The sequence below is a fragment of the Miniopterus schreibersii genome (assembly GCF_964146895.1).
Source record: "Miniopterus schreibersii genome assembly, chromosome: 19".
Taxonomy (NCBI): Eukaryota; Metazoa; Chordata; class Mammalia; order Chiroptera; family Miniopteridae; genus Miniopterus; species Miniopterus schreibersii.
In genome coordinates, this window is record NC_138119.1 from 11,462,300 (window position 1) to 11,482,391 (window position 20,092).

At 49.7% G+C, this 20,092-nt stretch overlaps 2 protein-coding genes across 4 annotated transcripts; one reads left to right on the forward strand and one right to left on the reverse strand.

Annotated features, from left to right (window-relative positions):
* Positions 1-325: 325 nt before the first annotated feature.
* PSMB4 (proteasome 20S subunit beta 4) lies at positions 326-2,845 on the reverse strand. The gene is made up of 7 exons (XM_081121644.1): positions 2,487-2,845; positions 2,065-2,271; positions 1,700-1,846; positions 1,451-1,532; positions 946-1,062; positions 653-741; positions 326-446 (listed from the first exon to the last, which is right to left on the reverse strand). Exons 1-7 carry the CDS (start codon positions 2,729-2,731, stop codon positions 434-436), a joined length of 900 nt encoding a protein of 299 aa, XP_080977770.1. The 5' UTR covers positions 2,732-2,845; the 3' UTR covers positions 326-433.
* On the forward strand, positions 2,712-19,699 carry SELENBP1 (selenium binding protein 1). 3 transcript variants are annotated; one of them, XM_081121643.1, is made up of 14 exons: positions 2,712-2,884; positions 4,390-4,529; positions 11,742-11,831; positions 14,118-14,174; positions 14,376-14,488; positions 14,759-14,944; positions 15,591-15,711; positions 17,104-17,286; positions 17,550-17,728; positions 18,190-18,268; positions 18,359-18,480; positions 18,701-18,793; positions 18,949-19,067; positions 19,276-19,699. In XM_081121643.1, exons 3-14 carry the CDS (start codon positions 11,828-11,830, stop codon positions 19,436-19,438), a joined length of 1,419 nt encoding a protein of 472 aa, XP_080977769.1. In that variant the 5' UTR covers positions 2,712-2,884; positions 4,390-4,529; positions 11,742-11,827; the 3' UTR covers positions 19,439-19,699. The 3 variants fall into 3 exon arrangements, with proteins under 3 accessions (XP_080977769.1, XP_080977768.1, XP_080977767.1); XM_081121642.1 differs by lacking the exon at positions 4,390-4,529 and having other exon boundaries at positions 2,717-2,884; XM_081121641.1 differs by lacking the exons at positions 2,712-2,884; positions 4,390-4,529 and having other exon boundaries at positions 11,675-11,831.
* Positions 19,700-20,092: the final 393 nt, after the last annotated feature.

The window sequence follows — 20,092 nt, forward strand, 5'->3', positions numbered from 1 at the left end:
TTTTTGAACGGTGTTTTAACTAAAACTACACTTGCTGCCAACATTAACCAGAAACTTTATTTTAGAATCTAACGCATGGGTGAAACTTTAAGAAAAATACTAAACACAAAAGCCAATTAGGTTATCCCACAAGGATTAAGAAAACTGCCTTAAAAAATGAAGATAGGAGTAGGTCTTCTGTATTGTCATGCAGAGAACTCTCTTATCAGTGCTATAAGAACCAAGAGCCAAAGGGTTCTCAAATCAGGGAGGGAGATGGCACATGGCAGTAGTTAGTGGTTCCCCTCTTGTTATTACCTAGTCAGACAAAAGACAACTACTCAGCAACTGTTTCAAAAGATTTATTTTACAAAAGAAAAGTCTACCTTTGAACCAGCCAAGTTCAAAGTTGGAAGAAAGGTACAGCTTCAGTTCTAGATAATGCGTCTGTATTTCACTCAAAGCCACTAAAAAGGAAGAGAGCATAATAAATTTGTGAAGTGACAGGGAGAGGAATCAATTCCTAAAAGCAGTTCTACTCAACCAAAACGCATTTCACCGAGAATTTTTGGGTTGAGATTTCAAAAGAAAAACCCACTTTAGTGCAAGCCAAAGGGCCTCCCAACTCTTCTACCACCTATTTTTTCCCTACTGTAATTTTAATTTCAATCACCTGATCATGTGGGCAATATCCCAGTTGGTCTCTGCTGACAGTGGTCCCTCTATTTCAACACCTTTTTCGGTTACTGTGGCGATTTGGAACTGAAAGAAAACAGCTCTCAATGAAAATGCCCACCCCCACATGAAAGTCTCTGGGGCCTGGTCAAAGGTCAAGTAGAGGGTCTCTCCCTAATATGAAAATAGAAATAGGGCAAACTTCTTCAAAGCTCAGAGACCCCAGGCATTTGCAAGTATTCAGAATCTCCCAATTAGATCCCCTTCACCTTTCTTCACTCCCCTCCTCACCCGGTTGTAAGAACGGGCGTCTCGGTAGTACAGCACCCGCATGCAGCGTTCCACTAGCTCCCGGGCCTCTGTCTGGCTCAGCACTGGCTGCTTCTCCAGAACTTCTCGAAGCAGAGGCTAGGGAGATTAGGGAAAAAACATGGAAGACATCAGGGGCTGAATACCAGGCTATTTGTCTCAAGTCCATAGTGTAATATGCACAAGTGAGTGAAAAGGTAACATTCCACCTACTGCCTCACCAGAATAAACTGTGCTAAGACCCACCTGAAGGGGAAGTTCTAGGGTGTCCTCTCTTTGCTATGTCTACTAACTCCTGCACATGCCTTGTCATTGGAATGTTAAGTGCCACACTTAAAGCCTTTGGACTGCAAAGAACCATCTGCCCAGCAACAGGGATCCTAGCCTGTTCCTCATGTCAGAATTACAATGTAAAAACAAGCATACAACCACTAATCCCCATTGCCTTCTGTCTTCCCCTCTTTCCCCACCTCTTAATTCACCTTACCTGAGCCAAGTATGCACCATAACCAGTGGCCAGTGAAGGGGCTTCATAGGCTACACCAAGCATGTCCACATACCCGAGGAAGCTAACAGGACACAATAAGTCAAAGAACTCATTTCACTTTAGGTTTCTGTATGTTAGCTCATGGGGTCCAAAAACTGGGATTTACTCAGGGGATCATGATAAACACACTACACAGGCACTACAGGTTAGCTTGCCAAGGAAATGTTACTTGTATTCAATCAAATCAACCTCTCTCCGTCGGAATAGCCTCCAATGACCATGGTGTTCCACAGGGGGTTCATCTTGGAGCGCCGGCTGTACATGGCCCTGGTCAGCCACGAATGAATGGCTCTAGGACTATAGCTGTGCCCATCTCCCAACAACTCCTCATCAATCCTTAGAAAGAAATGGTCGTGAGAAAATAAACGGTTGTTAGAATATTAAAGTCGGCATCTCCCTCCCACATCTTCCACTCCCAACAATTCTCCATCCTCTGCTGCAGCCTCAAGTGCCTCCCTCCACCTTAGAACTTCTTAAAGAGACTAAGAAAACCAACAAAACAGCGGATTCCCCTCCCGACTTGGGAACTACACCATATTCTCTAGATGACTTACACCATCTGGCCGAGAACTTGTTTCAAATACTGGAAATCAGCGTAGTCTCCGGACGCACCCAGCATGGTGCTGTCATTGACTCGCATAATGCGAGAGATGTTGCGGAATCGGGCCAAGGAGCCGTAGGAACCCAGCATATCTGCTGCAATGACCACTCCGCTGTCAAACTTCAGGCCCAGGACCGAGGTGCCGGTCACCATGGGGTTCCTGGAGACAGAGGGGGAGGCTGGAGGGGCGGCGCGCGGGGAGCGCCCGAGTCCTCTCCCTGCGCAGTGGGTTCCCCTTCGGATTTTCCACGGCTCCTTTCATTCCCCGGGACTCTGCCCCGCGCTGCCCCTCGCCTTCCCCTGCTCTCTCTCAACCCTCCGGCCCACCAGGCCCCACAGGCCCACCCCCTGCGCAAGCTGGGGCGCCGAGCTTACTGCGTGAGCGTAATCGGACCCCCGTAGAGCGCGGACGCCGGGTCCACTAAGGAGCCGGGAGTTGGCGGGATGCGATAAAACTGCCCGGGGGCCGGCCCCCCGGCCCAAAGGCCTGACCGCGACTCCCCAAACGCTTCCATCTTAGTCACTGCAGCAGAGGAAACGAAAACGCTTGCACCACCGGAAGCGGAAGTGACCTGAAGGCCACCTCTTTCCCCTTCCTGCGAGCCACGGCCGGCAGCCATGCTGGTGAGGTCGCTACGGAGCCCCCGGCCCTTCCGGGCCGGGCCGCCCCAGCCCGCGGAGCTGGGCCTGCGCGAGGTGGCGCGCAGCGCAGTGGAGCGTGGACTAGGCCCGAGTGTTCTGACGCGCGTTTAAGGAAGGCGATGGTGTGGGAGGTAGGTGTGGGGGCCGCTTGGAGACGCTTACCCTGAGCCGGGAGGCAGATTTCTTTTCTCCTGTCCGTTTTGGATCCTTGTGCAAAGCTCCCAGTGAAACTAACAGTGAATCAGGATCGCTTACACTGAGCTTCTCACAGCAGCCCCACATGGCAGGCATGGTGGACCCCATTATAGATAAACCGAGCCTTGCGTTGTAGGGATTTGCCCGAGCCCACAGCTCGTAATGGGAGATCTGAGTCTTCAAAGCCAGCATTTAAAAAGGAATCCTACGGTTGTGAATGATGCCTCCCGTGGATTACTCAGCAGGACCTTGGACGTGTCTCTGAAAGCTTTCTTATTAGAAAATGCTCTTGCCCACCGGTGAAGCAGCAGAAAAATTCCATCGACTGTGGGAGTGAAACTAAATTCCAGGGCTTCCCTTTTCAGTAGGACTCTGGAAAGGCTGGAAGCAGTGTCCAGAATCAAACTGGTGAACCTAAAACCACGACGTTGGCTGTCCTCCCTACACAACTTTGAATTTCAGTTTTTCGATCAGCAGGGAACTAAATCGATTTTGTTTCTTAAATTCCCCGAGTTGATTTGAACAAAAGCAATGCATGACATTTTAACCTTATTGAAAAACAAAATATTTTATTAGATTATGAAACCCTGGAAAGGGAAGGGTCAAGAATTTGGTATGTTAGAGACATCCAGCTCTTAATATCAACTTTTGGTTTTGAAAAATAGGTGTTCACTTTTTTTCCTCTAATTAATAGCCACCCACACCCAAAGCCCCATATTCCAGGCAACTTTGGGGCCATTCATGGGCTTACTTGCACAAAAATACAGGTGCTCGGTTGTGATGACAATGGGCTTACTGGAATTCCTCAACCCCTAAATACATCCCTCTTCACCCTCCTCATATGAACTTAATCAGCCAGCAATGAGCTGGCTATATCTTTCTTTAGAAGTAGCCCGAGGTGGCTGGAGATCTGGCAGGTAGCCCAGTTCCACAGGGCCTTAAAGCAGAAAAGTGAAAAACAAAACAAAACAACAACAACAAAAAAAAGCAGAAAAGTGAAAGGATCTGGAATCATCCAGCCTAAGAGGCTAACACAGAAAGCAAAGCACTGACATTCGATGATGCAGTACTCAAAAGGTGACCATCATGGGTTCTCTTCTAAGATGAACACAAAAAGACATAAACTGAAACAAGGGAAATTTAGGAATATTCTTTCTTTTCTTTTTAAAGCAGATCTGGTACTATGTAGGAAAACTTTTTTTAAGTGTACCCAGTTTTCTATGGTTGTCTATTACTTTGATTTTCATTAGCATTTAGCTCCCACCAAAGTTCAAGCTCTTAAGTCAGTAATGACTGGACTGGTTTTATAATGTGCAGAATACCCTTGGTTATAGGGGATGTCCTGAAATTCTCAGAAAAGAAAGAAAACTAGACTAAACCATTGTGACCACCACCTCACAAATATTTTCACTACTCTCCCCCCCCTTTTTTTTTTTTTTAGGAGAAATGAAATATGAATCTTCAACTACAAAAGAGTTACATAAGGATCATTTCCCCGTACTGCTCAAGCCTGGCCCCAGGGGCTATAACAAAAAGATGAGAGAGAAAACATGTCCAGCTTGCCCGTGGCTGCACTACTCTGTGGGTCTCCCCTGAGGATTTTTGCAGTTTTATACCCTCTGTAATTCAGTTCTGCAGTATCCCTCTCAGAGCATGTGTCACACTTGTCTGAAGACTGTCTGCCTCCCTAAACTAAGAGTCCCACCAAGGCAGGAGCTAGGCTGTCTTTCGGCAGTGTCCTTTGATACACAGATTTGAATTTTGATATATAGTCCTGTTTATTCTTTCTTTTGTCCCCATATTTTTGATATCATATCCGTATCTTTGATGTCATATGCAGTGTCATGAAGATTTTCCAGTGTGGTGTTTTGTTTTTCCCCCAAAAGTTTTATAGTTTTAGCTCTTATGTTTAGATCTCATCTGTTTTGGGTTGACTTTTATATATGGTATAAAAAAAGGAGCATCTTCTTTTGCATGTGAATATCCAGTTTTCCCAACACCGTTTATTGAAAAGACTATATTTTCTTTATTGACTGGCCTTGACACCTATTCGTCTGTATTGTTTTGATTATTGTAGATTTTTAGGCATTTGCCACTCATTTATTTTCCACATGAACTTTATTTATTTATTTATTTATTTATTTATTTATTTATTTATTAAATATATCTTTATTGATTTCAGAGAGAGGAAAGGAGAGGTGGAGAGAGAGACAGAAACATCAATGATGAGAGAGTCATTGATCAAGCCCACAACCGGGCATGTGCCCTGACCGGGAATCGAACCCTGATCGCCTGGATCCCAGGTCAACGCTCAACCACTGAGCCACGCCTGGCCGGGCTCCACATGAACTTTAAAATAATTTCTTCCATTCTTTCAAATCCATGGTGATTCCTCATGGAAAATAATTACTTAGTAATTTGAGAAGGATTGACTTTTTTATATTAAAATTTCCCAGTTAGAAATATTGTTCACCTTTCCATAGAGTCATTTCTTGATCTTTAAAGTAAGAGTTCATCTTTTTCTCATATAGTGTATTGATGTTAAATTTATTATTTTAAAATAATTTTGTGAACCTAACTCACTACATCAATAAAGTAAGGGAGAGAGCCCATAGGGTCATATCAATAGATGCCCCAAAAAGCACTCCATGAAAATCAGCAGCTATTCCTAATAAAACTGCAAAATAGGAATGTAAATAGAAGACATAAACATAATAACGCCTATTTACTAAAAACCAATAACATATTAATTGCTAAAATATTCCAATCAGAACCTAGACAGGAAATCCACTATTACCTTCTCTCCACATTTCTTCTTTTTGATAATAGCTATTCTAACAGGTGTGAGGCGATATCTCATTGTAGTCTGATTTGCATTTCCCTGATCAGTGATGCTGAGCACATTCACATGGACCTCTTGGCTATCTGTATGTCTTCTCTGGGAAAATGTCGATTCAGGTCATCTGCGGATTTTTTAAATTGTGTTCTTTTCTTCTTTTTTCGCTATTGACTTGTATGATTTTCTTATTTATTTTGGGTATTAACTCATTTACAGATATATGACTTGCAAATATTTTCTCCCCTTCAGTAGATTGCCTTTTCATTTTGTTGATGGTTTCCTTTGCGCAATAGCTTATTATATTTTATTGCTGGGTAATCACCCAGTTTGTTTAATCATCTACACGTTCAGGAACATCTCAATTGTTTTTCTAGTTTTTGGCTCTTACTAATAAAACTGGTATAAACATTCCCGTATGGGTTTTTGTGTGCACTGCTCTCATTTTGGCAACTGATCCTGATACTGTGGTTGGTATTTATGACTTTCCTTTCATTCCCTTGCCTTAAATAATAGCTAACGTTTATAGAGTGTTTGCTACATGCCAGACCCTGTTTTAAGTGCTTTACAAGTATTACTTAATTCTCAAATAGCCACTCGAGATATGAACTGTTATTACCCACATTTTACAGATGTGGAAACTAAAGTAGAGAGAGGCACACAGCATGCATGTGCTAGCGCCCAGATCTGAGCCCAGCTACCAGAACTCAGCCTCTAAACCTATAAGTTATACAGCCAGGACCTAAGATGGTTCTTTTCTTGTGCAGCCACCTAAACCTCCGCTCGGGGAAGACCTGAACTCAGTTACCTTGCTTCTGCTGCTTCAGTCTTTTGTTAATTTAACCGTTGACACGAAGGTGCAAGGTATCCCTGGGTTATCTCCCTCCCTGACCCTGTCATATAACAGGAACGTTATTGTCTCTCAGTCATCAGGATCAATCATAACAGCTAACGCTTTGTCCCCCACTTTTGCCCCAAAGAGCCGGGTAGCTGTTTCAGGTTCCAGTTCAGTGGAACTATTGGTGTCTCCTCTTTGTACAGGATACCAAACCTCGAAACAACAACCCAGAGTCAGGGACTGCAAGCAAAAATGTTGTGAATGGGTTATTAGGGAAATAGTGGGTAGAAGGTCCCACTCCCACCTCTCTCTGTTCCTGCGCCCACCATGGATCCTGGACCATGAGGGTAAACTGCACTCTGTGGTCAGCACTCTAGACTTGGAAGCTTTTGCCATAACTGTCTCCCTGTAATGTAAGCTAGAGTGATTTTTCTTCTCAGAACCTTTCCTGCATAACTTCTCCTGAAGCCATTGGAGGGGACAGAGGAAGGAGGTGCTATTTGGCAAGAGAGGGCAAGCTAGAGGGCACCCCAGGGCATCACGTGGCTTCTCTCTCCGGTGCATTCTCTGACTCCACCCAGCTCTACTTAAGGATCAGGAGCTCCAGGGCTTCTGAGACCCTGGGCTGGCGAGGTGGTCTTGGGTCTCAAAGTCACCTGGTGTCCCATGGTCCCATATTTGGTATCTGTTGGGACCAGAAGCTCTCAAAAGACTAAGAGAAGAACTGTTATTTGCTCAAGTGGTCTGGACCTCAACATCCTTTTGGGGCCACCATGGGATTCTCCTTTTGGGTTTGCTTGCCACAGCCTCCTGGATCCCCCTAATCTGTCAAGCACCAATAGTTCCCTGAGTCATAAAGTGCCAATGGTGGCTGTGCTTGAACTGCTGCTTGGAGCAGTCAGAGCCTGTTCTTAACTGAGCCCCCACCCTCGGAACACTGCCTCTGCCCCTCGGATTCCAAGTGCAGCCCTGGAACTTCTGCAGCTTGCTGCCAACCCCACACCTGCCTGCCCCCCTCATTAAGCAAAGCCCACTCCCCACTGTCCCTACTTCTCTGTGTCAGAGCCCTCCTTGGGCACACCTGGCTGTCCAAGCAAGCCACATGCTTGCTCCTCACTGCATGGGGACCTGGGTTAGCGAGTATCTGGCCTCTTTGGTTCCTCTAGTGGTGGGTGGGTTCTGTCTCCCAATAAACATAAAAAGGGCTGTATGGGCTAGCCAGCCCCAAGCAATACAACGCAAAGACCTACCTCAAGGAGCTGCTGTGAAGTTTGTGTGACTTACTACCTCCCAGTGTAGTGGTCACAGGCATAGAGTCTGAAGCCAACTGCCTGCATTCAAATCCTGGGCTCTGCTACTCACGAGCTGCATGACTTGGAGCAGGTTAGGTCCCGTTTGTGTGCGGTCACTTCCTTCTCTGTTAAGTGGGCAAAGTAAGAATGCCCACCTCTGTAAGAACTGCATAAGGCAGAGCATAGGGAGCTTGGAGAAGTACCTGGCCCAGTGTAAGCTTCCATGTGAGGGCGTGTGGTTCATTTCTTTGTGTTAAGAGCTCAGACAGCACCAGGCAGATGAAGCATTTCCTAAGTGGCAGCTGCTGTTGTCATTATTGCCTGTTTCTTGTGTACTTTTCCAGGTACTTCTATGGACTGCATCCTAGAAGTGAAAATCTAGATAAAATGCTGTATGTGCAGTTTAACTTCAGATCGGTACCAACAAACTGCACCTGTTCTTACGGCACCAGTTGACACCAGTCCCGAATGAATGCCCTTTTCCTCCTATTCTCCCAGCACGAGATTTTAACCCGCTAAATGTTTACTCATTTAAAAGCAGCAGTGTTATTGTATTTATTCGCTATTTCAATTTTTTAAAATATGTCCTTATTGATTTCAGAGAGGAAGGGAGAGAGAGAGAGAGAGAAGCATCAGTGATGAGAGAGTCATCAACCCACTGCCTCCCGCATGCCCCCTCTGGGGATCGAGTCCACAGCCCGGGCCTGTGCCCTGACGGAGAATCAAACCCTGACCTCCTGCTTCATAGGTCAGTGCTCAACCACTGAACCACGCCGGCTGGGCTCGCTATTTCAATTTTTAAATTATGCATGTATTTCAAAGTTTTTTTTAATGCACAATTGATACATAATGTGAAAAATAAAAATTGCTCTCTATAATCCAAGTCCTCAGAGGTCAACACTGTAGTTCCATTTGGTGTAATAAAAAAAAGCTTTATTTCCATGAATCCTCGTCTATGGACATATAACCCCACATATAATTTAATCAAATTAATTAATGTACATACCAATTATTTACATGTTAAATTATATATAAAATAATTAATTAAGACTGTATTGTTTACCTAATTAATTTTATTTATAGTTTTAATTAAATGGGATCATAGTGTTTTCTGCTTTTTTCCCCTCGGCATATTTCTTGGATTGCGTTCCCTGTCAGTATATACAAAGCTATACATTACATGGGAATGTAATGGAAATCTTGGGAATATTTTTTTGTTTGTTAACTATCTTTCATTTTTATATCCTCGGAACATTTTTCTGTTGTGTTGTTTGTCTTTCTTCAATTGGTTGGTTGGAGATCTTTGCGTATTAGGAGCAATCCATATTTTTCAGTTTAAGCCTCCTTAAACTCTGGTTTCTGAGCAGACTTTTGGTAAGCTGAAAGAGGGAATCCTACAATATTCCTCTCCCGGGTAGCACTTTCCACATTTCTACACGTGGCTGTGACCCTGGGGAAAGCCTCGTGGAAACAGCAGGATAGACATGGCGTACGGAAGCCAGGCCACGAGGCTTTTCCCAGGCCTCTCTGATTCCATGTAGAACTGAAGACAGTTCTGTCAAAGCCCCGGAGATGCTGATCTTTCTGGGAATCTTGGAGATGTATCCCTTAGCTTCTTCCCAGGCAACATCTTTGTGCTGAGGTGACAAAAACCAAAGCCCTGGGCTCCCTGGGAAATTTGGAGGGATATGTTCCTGCCTGTCCTGAGCCTTAGTAGAGAAGCTGGCTCAGGGATATGACTCTAGGGACCAAAGGTCATTCCAGCCTCAAATAGAAATGGCTTTTAATTTCCTTTGGATATTTTATTTACAGTACTGTAACATGTCCAAAATTAAGGCTTTGCTAAGGGTTTTTATGGATTAATTGGGGCCATTAACCAAGACTTATGCAATTCTTTCTTTCCAGGGCTCTAGACTGAGAATGTGCAGGCCAAGTGGGCCTCTGTAAAGGTGTAGATGATTGCATGAAAGCCACTTTATGGCTGTCGTCTCAGCTCTTTTGGAGCCAGGCGTGGCACAGTAGAAAGGCTGAGGGAGGGTGGGTGGGGGGTGGCAAGCTTTCATTGTGTCCCTGTAACCTATGTTGCTGGTACTTCTTCTAGGCCACATGATTGGTTTTCAAACCCACTTCACCTTTTCCCCCATAGATTAGATGTGTAACAGGATAAGTAACGTAATTTCTATGACAAATCACAAGACTCAGGGTCTTCATCTATCCAGGAGGGAGTCCTCCAGCTGAAGGAGTCATGAATCCAAGGGTGCCAAGCCTGCTACTGTAGTGTCCCGGGTACATGCCATGGTCCCCAGGCAAATGACAACTGCTTGCTGAAGAACTGAAGCAAGATTGAGTCCTGATCTGTTAACTCCCTGGGGCTGCCCTCCTCCAGAGTCACCAGGGTTTGAATGGCTAGACAAGGGAACTCCCCAAAACTGATCTCCATCCTGAAGCCAAGGCTCCCTCTTTCCTCCACACTGGCTGCCTGACAGGGTAGCCCTGCCCAACTCTTCTAGGAAGCTGATGATGCTGTGCCTACAGTCATTTCCATCTCCCTGATGAAAGCTCTGGGGTGAAGTTCTCACTGGGTAGTAAGAAGGACAATTTTGGGCTTGAGGCTGCCAGTAGAAAGGGCCACAGGGTTTCTAAACCAGAGTGGAGGGAAGGAGAGCAAAACTGGTCTTCAGTGTGAAGGGTGTCTGTCCCCCTAGTTCCCATGAGTGAGGAGGCGTCATGAGTCCACAGAGAGAAATCCTCTGTGGCTGCCCAGGACAGGGGTCCCCTGTCATCCCCAATATCACTCACCCCCCTCGGCTCTTTCCTGTGTCTGCATTCTCACTGTAGGTGAGCTAGGGATAGTGGCATCATGGTGGGCTGCCCTTGGGCCCTGTACCCGACCCTGGGGACCTGTTGAGGAACCAGCTGGGACATGACAGGGAGGCACCCACTTCCACCTCTTGAGGTTTATGAGGGTAGTAATAGGCATTGAGGAGTTTCCCTCATTTCAGAGCTCAAAGGGAATGAACGGGTCAGGGGGAAGTGGAACCTGGACACTACCCAGTCCCAGTTCCTGGCAGGCAGCTGCGGCAGAAAGACATGGGTTTGCAGGCCTTGGAAGGGTAGAGGTGAGCCTGTTGGAGCACAGATGTCTGGAATAAGAGGATCATCTCAGAGGAGAGCTAACCTGGCCGTGCAAGGAGGAACAAACAGGCCCACAACCCTGGGTGCCCCTAAACACCAACAGGAAGGTCTAAGAACAGGTCTAAGGAGGCCCAGGAACAAGTGCAGGACATGCCCACACTCACACAAGCACACCACCCACATGGGCACATGCTCACACAGGCTCAATATTCTGGCAGGTACATGTTGCATAAACGCACAGAACACGCACAAGTCCAGACACACAACTACACTCACACAGGCACACACATACATACAGAAGCACAGATCTTCGCACACAGGCACACGTTCACATATAGACACAGGTACACACTCATGCAGCCACATACATAGAAGCACCCACAAGGGAGACACCGCGGTGACAGGAGGGTGCACAGGCTCAGACACAAACTCACACATGCCCAGGCACCCCTGAGAGGGATAGTGCACAGGCACAGCACAGAGCTGCCGATGCGCGCGCGCGCGCACACACACACACGCTCTCCCTGTAACTCAACACCAGCTACTCGGGCCATGTGAGAGTTTCTTGGCCCGTTGCCCTTAGTCGTTAGTCATTCCCTCTGCCTGCAGCCCTGGCCCTCCCCCTGCTCCACCCAAACCCAATGGTCAAATAAATTTCTTCCCTTTGCTTCTGCCCCGGGACGGCCTTCCAGGCACTTCCTGCCTCTGACTCCAGCGCGGCGAATTCTCTGCCCTCTCCTGGCAGACCCGGCAGGACCCAAAGGCACCAGCCAGCAACATGGGTAAGGAGGGGGCCTTCTGACCACCACAACCACGCAGTGCCCACCCCTGGACCACCCTCCAGGAAGTGGCAGAAAACCTGGGTGAGGGGTGGCTGGTTACAGAATAACGGGCTGGACTCCAGTCCTCTGTCCCCTCCCTCCCCCCTTCATTTACCAGTTCAGCCAAAGTTCTGGACATGCTCTGAAGGGTGACCCTGGACTCCACCACCAGCTCCCCAGCTGTGGCTCAGGTGCTGGGCACTTAGGAGTAGAACCTCTATGTCCCTGGCAGTCCCCATAGGAAACACAATCCTGATTTCAACCCTGGGCCAGCTTCTTTCCGCAGGGAGTAGGGACCCCAGGCCTTCAATACACAGGATTGTGCTCTAGCTACCCCAAATCACCAGTCCCTTTTGGGGGAGGGTGGGCCTGTTGCCCCATCACTGCCATCTCAATACCCGAAGTCCTTCTATTCCCCCAGCCGTGGGAATGGATGTCAGGCTGAGGAGTTTGGGTCTGGTTGGAGAGGTCGGTCTTTTTCTCCTTAAATCTGGCTTTTTCCTGGGCCAGCAGAATGCCCAGCAACCAGCCTGGGACTGGGAAAACTTAATGAGCTTCTTTGGGTTCATCTCAAATCCAAATATATTCAGAGAGTGTTCCCCAGGAAAATTGCTGATGCTCACTGGGTGTGGGAAGACCATGCGGGTGGCATCAGCTCCATCTCTGCTTGGCTTGGCAGTGTTTGTATCTGTCTTCCTATCTGGGGTATTGAACCTCCTTCCCTCTCTGTGTTCAGGCTCTCCTTCCCCTCCCCCTTGTCTCCCCTGACAAGTCCTGACACAGGCTGGTTGTGCAGCTGAACAACTCCCCTTTGGACTGACCTCTCTCTCACCTCGCCCCACCCTCACTCCCCCCCACCCCACCCAGGGCACCAAGTACTGCCGGGGACCCTCACCCCTTTCTGGTACAGCCCTACCCATATTTATACAAATCTTCTCCTTTACAAAAGCCCTCCTGCACACAGTGTCCTAGTTGACATTCATAGCCACCTAGAGAGGAAAACGGGATATTATTACCCACTTTTAGCAAGTGAAGGGGAAAACTTGGAGGGAGTAAATAGCACACCAGGAGCTTGAAACCAGGTTCCTGGACAATCAAACGCTGCAGCTGCCTCTTAGCCTCCTAAGCCCTTGGCAGCTGTGTAGTGGACCTGCTCCCTGGCTGAAGGCCTAGGTCCAGGCCCAGGCACCAGTGCAGGCTCCACCTGGCTGCTTTTGGCTCCCCACATGCAGCCCCCAGCTGTCAGGACACTAGACAGACTGGCCCTGGGACAGGCCAGGAGTGCCCAGGCCTGAGGGCTGCACTTGGCGATTTCCTTCAACCTGCAGCTCCCTCTGTGCTATTCCTCAGCCCGTCCTCCTGGTCAGGCCCCAAACCCTGCCGCCTGATGCCTGGTCCCGGCAGCCCTCCTTCTCAGCTGCTGGCTTCCTTCCCATAGATCAGTGTGGCTTCTCTTGTCAGACTCCAGGGGACCGGAGAACCACTCTCTACAGCTTTGGTGGGCAGGCCTCTGAGCTCTCCATAGTGGGCTAAACACCCTATTGTGCATGTTAAGAAAGTGGGGCCCACCCAGGGGTAAAACTAGTCTGAGGACATTCAGGTGCCATGGGTCCGGTAGCCTTGAACTTCAGCCCCCTAAGCCTTACCAGGCCCTAAATTGTATAATCCTGGCTCTGGCCAGCAGCCTGGGGTCAGGACCCAAAGTGCAGAAAAGCATGAAGTGTCCCAGTCCCTGAAGGAGACACATTTTGGGGAAGGAAGTGAGCAGGCACACTCTGGACCCCGAGGCTAGTTCCTGAGGAACAGCCAGTTTTCCCCCGGCACCAACCAGCTGGCACAGAGCTACATAACTGCCCACACCCTCTTGGTTACTTCTGGTAAGAGTGGGTATGGGGGAGGTTAAGTTATGTGCCTCAGCTCCCACGTTTACTTAGTGAGAACTGAAAATGAGACCCCAGTCAATGTTATAACCACTACACCATCCAGCCTCCACTGCACTGGTCCCTCTCCTGTCCTCCCCTGGGTCCTGTTGAGTGTGTCCACCTTCAGGTCCTATGTCTTCAGTGCTTCTGGTCGCACCCAACACCATCAGTGCTGAAAGGATGCTTGGAGTGATGGGGCTGGAATCGGGATGGGGCCTGGGACAGTGCATCTGCCTTGGCCATGGTAGGGGGGCAGGTTACAGCAGGGAAGGAACCTTCACCCTCCAGAGTGTGGCCCAGCCACCGTGCCCCATTGTTTTCGCAGCTACCGGATGTGGGAGGTGTGGACCGGGGTACTCTACCCCTCTGGAGGCCATGAGAGGTAAGTGGGCGATGTTGGAGACCGCACCATGGGAAAGAACTCTGCAAGCCAGGGCCCTCTGCTGATGTCACAGCTGCTGGGGGTGAAGGGGCTTTCAAACCCTGGCCTCTACCCTTGGGCACACCCAGCACTGCCCCTGCCATTCCTCTCCACCCCACCCCCACCCCACCCCCAGCCCCACTGCCTGCTTTCTACCCCCAGGGCCCAGGGAGGAGATTATCTATCTGCCCTGTATTTACCGAAACACTGGCATTGAGGCCCCAGATTATCTAGCCACAGTGGACGTTGACCTGAAGTCTCCCCAGTATTGCCAGGTAGGTGGGTCTTGGGCAGCAGAGTACCCTTCGATGCGTGCTGTAGCCCTGGCCCTGGGATGCCCTTCCCCAGCTCCACACTTCTCCACCCTCCTGGGACTGGTGGTGCAGGCCGTTCATTGCACAAGAGCTCCCCCGAGGTGCAAGGGGAGCGTTGGAATCCAGCCTGCACTGCACTGTAAGCCAAAGTGGGTCCCGTGGGCACCTATTCCCTGAGCAAAAAGGGGCGTGGTCTGGCTGAGCATCACCCCTGCCCCTTGCCCATCCTAGGTCATCCACCGGCTGCCCATGCCCAACCTGAAGGACGAGCTGCATCACTCAGGATGGAACACGTGCAGCAGCTGCTACGGGGACAGCACCAAGGCCCGCACCAAGCTGGTGCTGCCCTGCCTCATCTCGTCCCGCATCTATGTGGTGGATGTGGGCACTGAGCCCCGTGCCCCGAAGCTGCACAAGGCATGTTCTCTGCCCCTGCCGCTCAGGGACCCTGATGGACCCCCCACCCTGCGTAGCCTATGGGCAGGTAGCCAGGCCTAAACCAGATGCCTCCAGCTCTCTGGAAGGGTCTGGGCTCAGCAGCAGAAAGGTGGCTAGACTCACAAGAGAGTTCCCAGCACCTTGGGGCAGGGACTGGAGAGCAGTGGGGAGGCTGCTTGTTTTGACTGAGTGGGAAGAGCCATTTTTTCCTATCCAGTTAGGAGCCCATGGCTCCCCTTAGACAAGAGCCTCCAGTCCTTCCTCTCAGCACTTCTTTGAGTTTCCTCTTCAGCCGACACTCACTGCTGGCTGCTGGTCATACAGTGTGGACCCTGGCATTGGCCCATCCCACGGGGAGCTATGGTCCCACAGGGCTGTGAGTGCTTCAGGATAGACAGGGGGAGAAGTCAGTGCTTTCTGCCTCGGGGGTTAGCAGTCTCTCGACTCTCTTGCTACTTTGCACAAATGACCAGACTGAGTTCTCTGCCACATTCCCACAGGGAAAACTGTGTCATTTTGAAGGAAAAGAGGACTGGACAGCAGGTAGAAGTGGGGGAGTGAAGGAGCAGGGAGTGGGGACTCCCAGCCCTAAAAGATTCTACTGTCATTCCTTTCCCCTCTCCAGGTCATTGAGGCCAAGGACATCCATGACAAATGTGAACTGAGCTACCTTCACACCAGCCACTGCCTGGCCAGTGGGGAGGTGATGATCAGCACCCTGGGAGACCCCAAGGGCAATGGCAAAGGTACCTACCTGCTGGCACTGTGGCACATCTGTGGGGGCAGCAGGTCCCAAGCTGGGGAAGGATGGAACGACCTTCCAGGGAGAGTCAGGGGGATTGGTCTCATCCAGTATCTAAACTACAGTCAAGTAATTTCAGTTGTTTCCATTATTTCTATGAAAATGAGCTTTGGCTAATGAAGTCACTTAAAAGTTATAGCTAGAACAGTCTGCTGCGGGGAATATGTGAGCACAGATATGGCCCCAGAAAACACATACATTTACTATCACCCTTAGTGAATTTATGAGCAAATCTCAGTTCTCAGGATCCTTAATCTCCACATTTGCTATCTCTGCTATGGTGAACAGAGCTGTCACTTATAAAATGTCTTACATGGCAGACACAGCCTAAGAGGTGGGAGCTACTATGATCTTTCTTTTACACATTAGAAAGGGGGGCCAGATTGGTTGAGTAACTTACCCAAAGTCATACAGCTAGTGAGTCGCAGAGCTGGAGCTCAAACCCAACGATCAGGCCCCAGAATCCATGTCCATCACCACACTGTGCTGCTTCTCTCCAAGGCTTACTTATTTCATCAGAGCCGCCCTCCAAGGGCTTGGGGTAAGGTATCAGTTAAAGTCATCAGATTAATGTTACTGCACTAGATTCTACTTAACTGCTTTTTCCAGATGTGAGGACCATGACATTCCTAGATTTATTTGTTTTTAATAGTTTATTGATTTTTAGAAAGAAAGGAAGGGAGAGGGAGGGAGAGAGAAACCATCAATTGGCTGCCTCCTGCATGCAAGCAACCCAGGCATGTGCCCTGCCCAAGAATTGAACCAGCAACCTTGCAGTGCACTAGACGACACCCAACTGAGCCACATTGGCCAGGGTGACATTCCTAGACTTAATGACACTTAGGAGTAGACATCAAGTTGTATTAGCAAAGAACTATCAACTTGTCATAACATATACAGCAAAGGAAAAACATACTGGGTATTCATATTGAACTAAAAATAAATATAATATGTCTGCTCTATAAAGAAAATAAAGTGAGCAGAATGGAACTTAGATGCTGGCAGAAATCCCACACCGTAAATGGGATGCCAGGTGAAAGAAGCGTAGGATGCTGAATCCCAGAAGGTCCTTTGTCTCAATGGGAGAAAAACATCCCCCGTGGTCTGGGAGAGGGATGAAGGTGATGTGAGATAGGGGCATGGAGTAAGTCCCCACCTCCCACCTGACCCTCTGGGTGAGACCCTTTGGACACCTGAATTTAAGGTGCTGAAAAACCCAGTGGGAGGAGAGGGTGCCAGGTACTGGACTTGGTGCCTGTTGGACATGCCTAAGGTAAGGGCTGGAAGGTGTAGTCTCAACTGCTCCTACTTGCCACCTACTTGCTTCCCTGCTCAGGGGGTTTCGTGCTGCTGGATGGAGAGACCTTTGAGGTGAAGGGGACTTGGGAGAAACCTGGGGGTGCTGCACCGTTGGGCTATGACTTCTGGTACCAACCTCGACACAATGTCATGATCAGCACCGAATGGACAGCTCCCAAAGTTTTAAGAGAAGGCTTCAACCCCGCTGATGTAGAGGCTGGTGAGAATTCCCCCACGGGTTGGCAGGAGCATGGACACATACCCTCTTTCTGCGCCCAAGCCCCACTCTCCAGCCCCTCACTTCTCTCACCTGAACCCCATACTCTTGAGTGATGGTATAGGATGTGCTGAGTTCTCTGCTTGCTCCGGGGTCCTGATCCCACCAACCCGTATTCACCTTTCTGCCCAAGGTTGGGCCCCAGCTGTTGCCCATGCCCACTTGCCCCAAGTCTGAGCCCCTTCTCTGGCCCTGTTCCCACCCAGGACTGTATGGAAGCCATTTATATGTGTGGGACTGGCAGTGCCGTGAGATCGTGCAGACCCTGCCCTTACAGGACGGGCTCATCCCCCTGGAGATCCGCTTCCTGCACAACCCAGCTGCCGCCCAGGGCTTCGTGGGCTGTGCCCTCAGCTCCAACATCCAGCGCTTCTTCAAGAATGAGGTGACATGTGCCCTCTGGCCCTTTCCAGCCGTCCTGTCATCACTTCTGCCCAGGCTCCTGTAGCCATGACATTCCCCTCTCCCTAGGAGTGACAAGGCCTCTCTGCCTGGCTCCACCAGCCCAGACTTCTCCAGGACCCCCAAAAGGGCCACCTGCCTGCCTCTCTACTCTCAGTCCTAGGCTATTTTCACCTTAACCCTAACTGGCCATACTTATTCACTCATTTATTCAATGAAAGATTGTGCAAATTTGTATGTCAGGCACTGTGCCAGGTGCTGGGCACACAGTGGTGAAGCAGACATGATTCCTGTCTCAAGGAGCTGGCATTGTAACTAGACCCTAGTGGTATGGAGGCCCTGTATCCACTGTCTCCCTGTAGACATAGGCCCTGGGAAGACCCAGATCTGCCCCCACCTCCAACTCTGACAGTCTCACCTCTCTGCTTCTTAATTCCAACTCAGGGAGGCACTTGGTCAGCAGAGAAGGTTATACAGGTGCCCCCCAAGAAGGTGAAGGGCTGGATGCTACCTGAAATGCCAGGTGGGTGCCCAGGGGAGGGTGGGAATAGGAGGTGATATTGGCCTAGGGATCAGGAGTCCTTAAAGCCTCTGAACCACACCCCGACCCCAGGCCTCATCACCGACATCCTGCTGTCCCTGGATGACCGCTTCCTCTACTTCAGCAACTGGCTGCACGGGGACCTGCGGCAATACAACATCTCTGACCCACAGAGGCCTCGACTCACAGGACAGGTGGGAGCCCTGGCACAGTGGGCAAGAGGGAGGGAGGAAGGAGGGGAAGAGAAACTACATGAGGAAAAGGGTATGGAGGGGCTGGGGGTGATAAGGGAGGCACAGGAAAGGCAAAACTGGGGGCTGAGGTACGGTTGAGGCCAGGACTGTGGGGAGCCCTGACTGAGGCAAAGGGCTCTTCCCGCACTGACACCCTCTGTTCTCTGCCCCTTCCACCCAGCTCTTCCTGGGGGGCAGCATTGTGAAGGGAGGCCCTGTGCAAGTGCTGGAGGACCAGGAGCTAAAATCCCAGCCAGAGCCCCTGGTGGTCAAGGTGAGACTCCCTCTCCTGCTCATGAGCGCACTCAGGTCCACGCTGGAGAAGTGTGGGGAAGGGGAGGAGGGGAGCGTATGAGCAAGCTCTTGGGGTTTGGGTGGTGCCTCTGATCCCCTCCAGGGTCCTGGGGGCTGACCTCTGGTTTTCCCAAGGGGAAACGGGTGGCTGGAGGCCCTCAGATGATCCAGCTTAGCCTAGATGGGAAGCGTCTCTACGTCACCACGTCGCTGTACAGTGCCTGGGACAAGCAGTTTTACCCTGATCTTATCAGGTGAGAAGCAGACAGCCTGGGCTTTCCTCCTAGCCCTCCTCTCCCAGATGGGTCTTTCTGCTCTCTGAAGATTCCTCAGGCACCCCACCTGCCCCCACCATGCAGATCCTGCTTCCTCCTCAGGAACCCACTTGTGCACTCACAAAGCCATGGGGGAAAGGGACTGCCCCCTCTGACCTCTCTCTTCTCCCCTCCTCATTGCCACCAGGGAAGGCTCCGTGATGCTGCAGATTGATGTAGACACAGTGAAGGGAGGGCTGAAGTTGAACCCCAACTTCTTGGTGGACTTTGGGAAGGAGCCCCTCGGCCCAGCCCTGGCCCATGAGCTCCGCTACCCTGGGGGCGACTGCAGCTCTGACATCTGGCTCTGAAGTTCACCCCTCAGAGCCCCACCCCACATTCTGAGCCCTCTCTTCCCCGGGAACCTGGCTTCTCTCTGCTCTCTCTGGGCCACCACCTTGGCAGCTTGCCCTCCAAAGCCTAACTGAGGTTGAAATGTATCGAGCGGTGTTTCCATGTACCAACCAGTTATGTGTTGCTCACTGTGCTGTCTTTCCATGAGATGTTCAAACTATTTCACCAAAAAATAAACTGGTGAACCTACTCCTTAGGTCACCTTGTCTTTGGGGTCACAGGGCTTGTGATTTCTCATGTGTTGACCCTTCACGTCTTGCACAGGAAAGTCCTGAAGAGGACTCAGGGGTCACATAACAGTGATTCCAACATAATGCTAATGATGCCCGAATCTCACTTTGATGGCCACACAGAACCTGAAGATTTTAGATGTGGTAACAAAGATACCTCGGGGAACCAAATGTCAATCATTGTTTCTTTTTAAAACTGTGCTTCTTTTAAAGAAGCTAAAATCTCACCCGCCATCCCCAGGAGAATGTAATGTGTCCCCACACACAGGAGACACCCTAGACCCCTGATGTAGATAGACAGTGCACTCAATCTATTTCTGCTGCTGGTGAGGCCTCCTGGTGAACACACAGTTGTGGGAGGTCAGGTGTGTCACCTCCTAC